The 11,278-nt window shown below is 40.4% G+C and overlaps 1 protein-coding gene across 1 annotated transcript; it reads left to right on the top strand.

Annotated features, from left to right (window-relative positions):
* Positions 1-1,793: 1,793 nt before the first annotated feature.
* Positions 1,794-11,160, top strand: LOC123638730 (bromodomain-containing protein 8-like). Its single transcript, XM_045552565.1, has 7 exons — positions 1,794-1,802; positions 2,265-2,543; positions 4,311-4,468; positions 6,422-6,511; positions 8,080-8,148; positions 9,817-9,994; positions 10,816-11,160. Exons 1-7 carry the CDS (start codon positions 1,794-1,796, stop codon positions 10,864-10,866), a joined length of 834 nt encoding a protein of 277 aa, XP_045408521.1. The 3' UTR covers positions 10,867-11,160.
* The last annotated feature ends 118 nt before the right edge of the window (positions 11,161-11,278 follow it).

Genomic DNA, 11,278 nt, shown 5'->3' with positions numbered 1-11,278 from the left:
TGAAAACTCTAGCCTTTGATGTGGTGTTCTTTGTGTGTGTGTATCCATGTGTGTGTATGTATGTGTATTTGAAACTTGTGGTTTCTTCTGCCTGATAACTGTTTCTTCATTAGTGAGAATGAGATTGTTAGAGGGAAAAAGTGGTCTTATAATATGAACTGCCTGCTGCAGCTGAGTGAAGGTAAATAACCAAGATTGAATTTATAATTAATGTTTTTAAGCGTTTCATTGTGCAGTAAGCAGTCTCTTATTCAGCTTTCTTGAATGTTTGAGAAAACTTAAGGTTTTCAGAGTTCTATTCATGGAATTTGTTTAAAGAAGATTAGAGCATGGACATAGCATTGATCTTTATCTTGGGAACATTTGTCTCAACACTGTCTTTGCAGATGATATTTCTTAGGATAACTGTATTACCATTTCCTTGCTATCTATTTCTATGAACAGGACTGTTGAATATCAAGAGTTCTTAACGTTGCTTGCTATTTGAAGGCTAAATTCAGTTTAAGAATTATCAAATTTATCACCTGAGTTCTAGTCCAGCTTCTGTACTAAATAACTAAAGGAATCAACTCATTGGTGAAATGAACTAGTTATGAGCCTTGTATTACAAAGATGAAGATCTCTTTATAATAAAAATATATTTATATAATATGTCACTCTAGAGTGTAGTCTAGTACTCTAAGCCTTCTTAAAGATGGGTTTAAGAAGGATACGATTAGAAGTCACAGATCTTTTTGTCTTGAATGGAACTATTTATAAAGTTTGTTAAGATGTTAGGAAGTTGAAGATACAGTTTTTTGTGAGGTGGTGGAAAGAAATTCAGTCAGTCCAGGAGTTGGAAAATGAAATACTTGTAGTGGATTCCCAGAGCAGTCCACAAACACCGAAGCACCCAGAAGTCGGATAAGTTTGTGGAAAGGTCCATTAAAGGACATAGATTTGGGGTTGGTAGAGAAAGTGATGGATGAGCTTAGTAAGCTGAGGTAAAAGTATAGGCATCTGTGGTGGGGACAATAAGGAATAATTACAAACGTAATTAGAACAGGGGTTATACTAAAGAGTAGTGAGGTACAGATACCAGCCAAGGGGAGAAAATAAGGCTAACTTAAGAAGACTCTAGCAGATTGAGAAGTTTATATTTGAGGTGATAGCTATTCTAAAGCCATGAGTATGGGGACTATATTTGTTGAGAGCAGATTGAATTAAGAATAGAGACACTGACCAGGAGACTGGCTTTTGTTCAGGAACAAAGGATGGACGTTGAGGAAAGTTACTGTGGAAGAAAACTGGGAAGAGGATTTGCTTACGGAATATAAAAGAGTGAAGGGTCAAAACAATTTTGAGCTGTGTAGACTAAGAAAATAGTGGTGTGATAAGGATAAGGAAATCAGAGCAAATAATTTTGGAGATAAGAAAAGTGATTTTAGTTTTAGGAGTATTAAGTTGAAGCAGATGGTAGGGCATCCAAAAGGAGTTGACTTTTGGATGCGTAGAGAGATGAGACCAGAATCCATATAAGAAATAAAGGAGGAGAGATTTGGGAGCCAGCTGAATAGAGGTCAAAGTTAAAACCTCAAAGTATATATACATTTTTTAAAGTAAGTATGAATAAGGAAGCAGAGGACCAAGCAAGAACATAGAAGACAAGCATCTATTGAAAGTTGTAAAAGGGAGAGGACAAAAGTGTAAAGAAAACCAGGATAATGTAGTGTAATAAAGCAAGGGAAGATATTTTTAAAACTTGAAGTTTCAGTTCTCATTTTGAGAAGTGAGGGTTGGATATGACTAGAAGGATGCCAAAGGTAATCTTAAAGTGTATTTTGAAAATTTAATGGTTAATAGGTTAAAAATGTGTATATGCTGAGGAAAACAGCTCTGCCCCTTCAAGTTAATTGCCTTGCAATTGAGTTTTTGGGTGACTTGGGATAGAGGAAGACTGTTAAACTAGCTATGCCTCAGTTCTTTCCCTTTTGGAGTGAGTACAAGGAAATCCAAATAAAAATAATTATTGGGTAATATCTCTCTTATGCTGTATTGTACAGTGTATTATATCTATTACATGGACGTGGGTCTTTTTCTTTATTCCCAAAGACAAAGATCATTTCATTTCCCAATGTCTCCCTTCAGTTAGTTTTTAACTCTTCCTACTGATGAGTAGAAAGAAATTCTGGGTCCCTTATTTTTCTACTGAACTTAGAAGATGGAGATGCCTCAGGAATATTGATTTGAATGAATTTAATGCATTTTTCTCTTTGTATTTACAGATGGGACAAGAGTGGATTTGGTTGGATTCTCAACAAGACTATCCCGATGACTCTGAATTGAGCAATGACTGCAGGTCCCTCTTCAGCTCATGGGACTCCAGTGTGGATCTTGATGTGGGCAGCTGGAGGGAAACTGAGGATCCAAGGGCTGAGGAACTAGAGGAAAGCAGCCCAGGGAGAGAACCTAGTGAACTGCTTATGGGGGATGGAGTCAGTGAGGAATCTCAGGAAGAGTCAGAGCAAATCAGCCGCCAGAACCTCCTCCACTTCCTCTCTGAGGTAATGGTGAGCTGTTAGTTCCAAAGCTGAAAGAGCCTAAACTTTCTAAGAGAATGCTTGCCCCTGCATGCTTCTACCACTCTTAACATTGTTTACTAAAGTATAAGCTCTGTGGTGGCAGGGATTAAGTTCATTGCTGTCCCCCTAGAACTTGGTGCTGATGCAGAATATGCACCAAACATATACTTTTTGACTGAATGTTCTAAGACCTCAGTCATTAGGGGGCTCAGTCATAGTAAGTGGAATTTCTGAATGCAGGACTGCCTTCTGAATATCCTTATCGTTTGTTCTTTTAGAGTTGTGGGAAGTTATACTTGCCCAAACTCTCCTTTAAGCTTAAAATGTTATGCCTTCAAGGTAGTATTTTAAAGTGTCCTTATTACCCTGGTTGAGGGCTGAGGACCAGAAATAAACAGAATTGGACAGAGAGTTTATGCTGCAACTGAGCACATTCAGGAGAACCTAGGTCAAGATCAGCCAGCGTCTAGTTTGAATGTTGCCATTTCTTTCTGCAGTGTCTGTGGTAGACAAAATTTTCAACACTTTTCTAGACAGCTACTCTAAATTGATCAGAGTTGACACTTAACATAAAAATTAGAACATAAGCTCCTGGAGGAGGCAAGAACTATATATCTATTTTGCTCATTGTAAAATCCCCAGCAACTAGTCCAATGCCTGCGTATATAAGATATTTGATAAATTTTAAATGATTGAGTGAATTAATTAAATCAACTTACCATCTCAGACTTAGTCACAGTGGTAATGTAAGCATGTGGCATTGTTGATATGTGGCTGTTGCTTTCCATTGGTGTTCCCGTGCATCTAATAATCACCTTTGATTGTAGGTAGCTTATTTAATGGAGCCATTGTGCATTAGCAGCAAAGAATCAAATGAAGGCTGTTGCCCTCCATCTGGTACCAGACATCAAGAGGGAAGGGAAATTGAAGTTGCTGAAGGAAAAGGGGAGCCCTGTAGAGAGACTGAAGAGCTTTCAGCCAAGGTAGACCTCTTAGTAGCTGAAAAGAAGCCACTGGGACAAAATAGAAAGCCAGAAAAAGTGGCTTCAGCTCCCTCAGATATTTGTGCAGCTCAGGGACTACCCACAGAGAGTGAGGAGGGGGTAAGTGCGTACCTCAGCTGTCTGGTTGGTCTTCTGCACAAGGAGACAGAGCAGAATGGTTAGAGCACAGAAGCTAACTCCAGAGAGTTCAGCTACTTGGGTCCAAATCCTGGTTTCACCATCGTTTTTAGCTGTGTGGCCTTAGGCATGTTAGTGAACATTTTAGAACCTCAGTTTTCTGTGCTAAAAATGGGATAACAACGCTCTACTTTGTAGGTTTGCTGTAAGGTTTAAATGAAACTGTTCATGTAAAGCATTTAGCATAGTGCCTGGCTCATAGGAAACAGTAAAATTTAGAATGCCATTATCATTATTAATATTATCTGGCCAGCTAGAGTAGTTTCACTCCAGGGCCATAGGTGAGAATGATGGTTTTTAAAGAGTACAGCATCCAACTAGAATGGAGTAAATACTGCTTTTTTCATTTTGGGAGTGGGTGTATAGAGTCGAAGTTCTCCCGCAAGATTGTGACCAAGAATTCATTGACTGGGGTCTAGTTAAGTCAGCTGTCTCTAATTTCTTTTATGGCTTTATATAATGGCCTCTTCTCACCTTAAGGTAGCCTATATTTACTCTGTGCAAGTAAAATTACCATGCAGATAGTAAATCTCCTTCAAAAATTTCCTGTGTTCGCTGGCATTCACAGGGGAAGGCTCAGCAAGAATCCAAAGAGGAGGACCAGGGTGAAGGGTATGTGTCAGAGATGGAAGACCAGCCCCCTTCAGGTGAATGTGATGATGACTTCAGCATTCCAGAGACTCCCCTGGTGGATGTCCTTTTCAGCCGTGCTGCCTCCTCAAAACTGTAAGTATAGATTTTTATCCAAGGTTGTTAAGATTCATACTTCTGCTTGTGCCTATTTGAATCTGTTACCATGAAATGGATTACTTTTTGTAAGTTAAAACAAAGGAAATTACAGTTGGAAAATACAAAAAATAGAGTTAAATATAATTTTAACGTCATATAAATAGAAGTCTGTATATACTCCTGTTGTATAAAACAAATGTGTTTCATTGACATTAAAAAATCTCTAGGCTAGGCCGGGCATGGTGGCTCACGCCTCTAATCCTAGCACTCTGGGAGGCCGAGATGGGAGGATCGCTCGAGGTCAGGAGTTCAAGACCAGCCTGAGCAAGAGCAAGACCCTGTCTCTACTAAAAAATAGAAAGAAATTAGCTGGACAACTAAAAATATATAGAAAAAATTAGCCGGGTATGATGGTGCATGCCTGTAGTTCCAGCTACCAGGGAGGCTGAGGTAGGAGGATCACTTGAGCCCAAGAGTTTGAGGTTGCTGTGAGCTAGGCTGACGCCATGGCACTCTAGCCCTGGGTAAGAGAGTGAGACTCTGTCTCAAAAAAAAAAAAAAAAAATCTCTAGACTGGGCGTGGTGGCTCATGCCTATAATCCTAGCACTGTGGTAGGCTGAGGCAGGAGGATCGCTTGAGGTCAGGAGTTTGAGACCAGCCTGAGCAAGAGTGAGACCCCCATCTCTACAAAAAATAGAAAAATTATCTGGGCATGGTGGCACATGCTACTTGGGAGGCTGAGGCAGGAGTGTGGATCAAGGATTGCTTGAGCCTAGGAGTTTGAGATTGCAGTGAGCTATGATGACACATATGACTGCACTGTAGCTGGGGCGACAGAGACTCTCTCCAAAAAAAAAAAAAAGAATCTCTTTCATAAATAATCCTTCTATCTAAATGCTAGCTTAATTTATTCAAGAAATTTTACTGAGTCAGATTGTCTCTCAAGTCTAATATTATACAAACTGTAGACCTGAAAGGAAGAGGCTAAGGCACAAAATATAATTTAAAAGAGTCTACTTGAGCCAAAGTAAGGGCAGCTACCCAGGAGACTCAGACCTAACTAACCGTTGATATGAGCTCCGTTTGGTCTTTGTTACAAGCAGGTTGTTTTTAAAGGCAAAAAAGAGGCGGCAGGGAATGGGCTGTTGTTTGTCAGAAATTCTCATTGGTTTACAGAAATAATATTGATTAACGATTGGCTATACATTGTTAAGCTATAGGGTGTGGGTTATAGTGTCTAGTGTGGCATTTATAGCTACTTGTGGCAACAGCAAGCAATTTCAAGAGATGAATACATAGCTCACGGGGGAGTAGGATGTGATTGCGTTCTCATTTTAATGACTCTCTGGGTCTGATAGTTTATTCATATTTCATGACAGTTCAGCTTCTTGTGGGCAAACTCCACATCCTTATCTTAGAACTTGGGTTAAGGTCGGGCGCAGTGGCTCACGCCTGTAATCCTAGCCCTCTGGGAGGCCGAGGCAGGTGGATCGTTCGAGGTCAGGAGTTCGAGAACAGCCTGAGCGAGACCCCGTCTCTACTAAAAATAGAAATAAATTATATGGACAACTAAAAGTATATATAGAAAAAAAAATTAGCCGGGCATGGTGGCGCATGCCTGTAGTCCCAGCTACTCGGGAGGCTGAGGCAGTAGGATCGCTTAAGCCCAGGAGTCTGAGGTTGCTGTGAGCTAGGCTGACACCATGGCACTCTAGCCCGGGCAACAAAGTGAGACTCTGTCTCAAAAAAAAAAAAAAAAAAAGAATTTGGGTTAAATATGAAAGCAATAGATAATAGTAATGAAGTCTGCTTGACCAGATACCTTAAGAGGAGACAGAAAGATTCAGATGTTAATTAGTAGCACTATGTCTTGAGAAAACCTCATTACCCACGTGGGGGAGACAGAATGTGAGGTTACTATCTCTTTTCTGTCATGTTTTATCCCATAGGACTGATCTGAGCAAGGCTGACCCTGTTCAGGATCATTTGCTATTTAAGAAGACTCTCCTGCCAGTCTGGAAGATGATTGCCAGTCACAGGTAGGTCTCCAAAGTGGTGATAAGATTATGTTGAGAACTGAAGCAGTAACACTTATTAGGGCTTAAGCGTAAAGGGAGAATGTTCATTCCTCACATGAGCCATAGTTGAGAGGCAGATCCTGTGTCTGAGCCTGATTTATCCATAAGCACTCGAAGGTGTTTATACAAGTATGTATAAAAAATGGTTGTGGCCAGGCGCCGTGGCTCACACCTGTAATCCTAGCAATCTGGGAGGCTGAGGCAGGAGGATTGCCTGAGGCCAGGAGTTGAGAGCAGCCTGAGCGAGAGCGAGAGTAAGACCTTGTCTCTACAAAAAAACATAAAGAAATTAGCCAAACAACTAAAAATAGAAAAAATTAGCCTGGCATGGTGGTGCATGCCTATAGTCCCAGCTACTTGGGAGGCTGAGGCAGAAGGATTGTTTGAGCCCAGGAGTTTGAGGTTGCTGTGAGCAAGGCTGACACCACGGCACTCTAGCCCGGGCAACAGAGCGAGACTCTGTCTCCAAAAAAAAAAAGAGAAATAGTTGTGGTGCCATTTGAATTACCTCTAGAAATCGGTTCCTATTACGTGATAAAATTTGTATTTAAAATACATATGTAGCCAGGCGCGGTGGCTCACGCCTGTAATCCTAGCACTCTGGGAGGCCGAGGCGGGTGGATCGCTCAAGGTCAGGAGTTCGAGACCAGCCTGAGCAAGAGCGAGACCCCGTCTCTACTAAAAAAATAGAAAGAAATTATCTGGCCAACTAAAATATATATAGCAAAAATTAGTCGGGCATGGTGGCGCATGCCTGTAGTCCCAGCTACTCGGGAGGCTGAGGCAGTAGGATTGCTTAAGCCCAGGAGTTTGAGGTTGCTGTGAGCTAGGCTAACGCCACGGCACTCACTCTAGCCCGGGCAAAAAAGCGAGACGCTGTCTCAAAAAATAAAAAAATAAAAAAAAAATAAAATACATATGCCAGCCAGGCACGGTGGCTCATGCCCGTAAGCCTAGTACTTTGGCAGGCCAAAGCAAGCAACCTCCTGCTTGAAGCGAGGAGTTTGAGACTGGCCTGGGCAACATCGCATCACTACAAAAAAATAAAAAAATTAGCCGGGCATGGTAGCACATGCGTATAGTCCCAATTACTCGAGAGGCTGAGGGGGAAGGATTGCTTGAGCCCAGGAGTTTGAGGCTGCAGTGAACAATGATGGGGACACTGTACTCCATCCTGGGCAACAAAGTGAGAACTCATCTCAAAAAAAAAAAAATTATACATATACACATCCTTTCAATATGGTGGCTTCTCTTTTTCCACAGAGACAAGGCTTCAGGAACTGAACATATTTCAGTATATTATAATAATAAATATTTTATAGTGTTTTTTAAAAATTCTCTTTCTGTTTGGCAAGAAGGAACTAATAGGTTTCTTCCTAATGGTACTCACAGTCTGCATTCCCCTAAGGGAAGTCCAATAAGACATGAACCATACTCTGTAGTTTTAAGTGTTCTTGTTCATAGCTACTCTTCTTGTTTACAGTGACTTGCCGGGTTTCTTCATCCTCTCTGGGTTTGTCCCTTAACAGATTCAGCAGTCCATTTCTGAAGCCTGTGTCAGAAAGGCAGGCCCCCGGGTACAAGGATGTGGTGAAAAGGTCAGTGGAAAAGGGGTCAAGAAAGGTTGGTTGCTTTTATATCTGCCTTTTCATTCTTTATTTCCCATCTGTTAGATTCTTTCTTTCTTTACATTACTTGCAAACTAAAGACATATTTCATAGCTGAACAGGTTTGCAAAGTTGTGGTGAGCTTCATATCTTCATTTGAGAAGGGATACAGAAGAACAAAAGGTTGATATGGGCTTTTTATTTGTATTTTTTACAGTATTGACTTTTAATATGTAATATGATTCATTCATTATAATCTTAAATCAGCCTTTGATAGTTTTTGGCACTATTCTTTTGGAGCAAAACTTCAAAAGGAGTCCTGTATTCATTCAGGCAGTTAGTTGTAGCATGCTAAGGCAAAGATTTAATCCAAATGGAAGTTACAAACATTGATTGATTGCACTATTTTGAATTTTTATAGCATAGGTCATCTAAAATGCTGTCATAAACAAATGTGATAATAGAGTATAAAAGTTCATGACAGGACCTTTGAGACTTAGTCTGCTTGTGTTCCTATAACAGAATACCACAGACTGGTAATTTATAAACAATAGAAATTTATGTCTTAAGGTTCTGGAGGCTGGGAAGTCTAAGATCAATGTATTGGTAGGATTGGTGTCTGGTGAGGGCCACTCTCTGCTTCCGAGATGGTGACTTGTTGCTGCATCCTTCAGAAGGGAAGAATGCTGTGTCTGCACATGGCAGAAGGGACAGAAGGGCAAGAGGGCTCTGTCTTCAATCTGCATCCTTTTCACAAGGTTGCTAATCCCACATGTAAGGGAAGAGCCCTCATGACTTAATTACCTCCCAAAGGCCACACATCTTAATACTGTTGTATTGGGAATTAAGTTTCAACGTGAATTTGGAGGAGACATCATTCAAACCATAGCAGAGACAAAGTCCTTCACTCTATAAATGAGGAAACTAAGGCTCAGAGGTGGTCATGACTTACCTTTGATCAACCAACAGTTAATAGCAGAGCTATTACTAAACTAATCCCCAGACTTTTACCTTCAGTTCAGTCCTCTTTGTACCTTGTGTGTCCCCTTTTGTATACCTAATCTCTGTGTCTCAGTAAATAATGATTTATCTGTCTTACTAGTCACCTGGTCCTTACTCTTTTCATCTGCATGAAAGGAGAAGCAATTCTTCTTAGCTTTTGATTTATGCAATAAGAGAAATAGATTAAATACCTAACATATGACTACACATTGCAAACAGCCAATAACTATTGTGTGATAAACTGATCATTGGAGCTTTTCACAACTTTGGTAAACCTAGAGCCAGCACTTCTCCTATAATAGTAGAATGTAGTGGTTTGGCCTGTGACCTCTGGAGTCAGGCTGCCTCCGAATTGGACTCCAGGATGTGTGACTTTGGGCAAGTACTTAACCTCTTTAGATCTCAGTTTCCTCATCTGTCAAATGGAAATAATAATGGTACCTCCCTTCTGGGGTAACTGAGAGGATTAAATGAGTTTAACATAGAAAGTGCCTAACATAGTGCTTAGCCTATTATAAATAGTAAAACGTTAACTGCTTTTGCTATTTTATCTTTGCCACAATTTTCATTAACTGGTTAGTTCTCCGAGAGAACATGTTAGGTCACATGTTCCACATGAAGGTTTGATTTCCTCTGGTTTCTCTTGGCTACCTGCAGACCCATGGACTTAACTAGCCTGAAGAGGAATCTGTCCAAGGGACGGATTCGCACCATGGCCCAGTTCCAAAGGGACCTAATGCTGATGTTTCAAAATGCTGTGATGTACAATGACTCTGATCATCATGTGTACCATATGGCTGTGGAGATGCAGCGAGAAGTCTTGGAGCAGATTCAGGTATTGTATGTAGAGAGCTACAAGATAAAGTAGTATAGCCTCTGTAATCTGATTTTGGAAAGTCTGTGAAAATAAAGGTGATATTGAGATGACCTTGTGTTCCTAGAGTTTATCTTTAGAGGTGATTCAAGACCCTGAGGATTGATACTGTACCTGTTGGTTTGGAAAACCCTGAGCCTCGGTAGGTCTAGCTTTAATGGATAGTAAATTAGTCTAGGAAGCCAGGTAGGTAGTGGTGAAGAGCTCTCAAAAGAACTAGGGATATAATGTCTTCAATTTTGGATGTGGAAAAATAAAAAAAATTTAAAAAAGAAGATTAAGAGATGGGGGATAGAGAAGAAATGGGAGCTTCTGCTTCCTGAGCCTCAAGTCAGAGAATGGAGTCACTACTTTTTGGTTGCTATATCTGTTGATATTAATGTATGTTCACACTTTTCCATCTTTAGGGGATAAGACATAGTAGCTAGAAGACATTTGAGAGTTTCTTTTCTGGGCAGCATCATACTTTGAAGAAAAAAGCATAGTTGAGGCTGGGTGCAGTAGTTTACGCCTATAAATCCCAGTGCTTTGGGAGGCTGACACAGGAGGCTCGCTTGAGCCCAGGAGCTCAAGGCTACAGTGAGCTATGATGGCTACGGTGAGCTATTACGGCACCACCACACTTTAACCTGGGCAACAGAGTGAGACCCTGTCTCTAAAAAAACAAACAAAACAAAAACCGTCTGTAGTTGAATCTACTTGCCAATAAATAAATACAATTACATTCTATCTTTTGTAGTTTTTGAGATTCATAGCTTGCTATCTATGCCTTGACCCTGTAGGTGCTGAGTATTTGGTTAGACAAAAGAAGAGACTTAAGTAGTGTGGAATGAGAACAAGCCAACCCAGTGGATGATGGAAACCCTGTTTTGTGAACCTGGAGCTGCTACCCTACCTTTTCTGGAGTTTGGACCTCTCCCTGAGACGCTGATCCAGAGAAGATCCCAGGACTTGTTTACACCTCTCTGTTGTCTTTTCTAGTAAGAGTAATACCTTAACTCAAAACCAAGTAGTCAGAGATGCCTGCAGACATAATATATAAAAAAGGAGGGAAGCTCAATTTTGGGTTTATGCCATCTTTGTTCTGTATGTTTAATTTAAGAGATAATTATTTAATACATTAAACCTTTTACTAGTACTGCATAAATAAATGTCATTTCACAAACTGAATATTGCTTTTTAATGATTACAGAAGAGGGGACTCATCATCTGGTGAAACGAGGAAAAGTATTTGACCAGGGGTCT

This window comes from Lemur catta, chromosome 5 (assembly GCF_020740605.2).
Source record: "Lemur catta isolate mLemCat1 chromosome 5, mLemCat1.pri, whole genome shotgun sequence".
NCBI lineage: Eukaryota > Metazoa > Chordata > Mammalia > Primates > Lemuridae > Lemur > Lemur catta.
This window is presented reverse-complemented; position numbering and strand designations above follow the sequence as displayed.

What these genes read in the sequence shown, in the direction of transcription:
- LOC123638730 (XM_045552565.1), top strand. An exon ending in TCCTCCACTTCCTCTCTGAG is followed by an intron (nt 2,544 to 4,310) that starts GTAATGGTGAGC and finishes TGGCATTCACAG; the next exon opens with GGGAAGGCTCAGCAAGAATC. An exon ending in TACAAGGATGTGGTGAAAAG is followed by an intron (nt 8,149 to 9,816) that starts GTCAGTGGAAAA and finishes GGCTACCTGCAG; the next exon opens with ACCCATGGACTTAACTAGCC.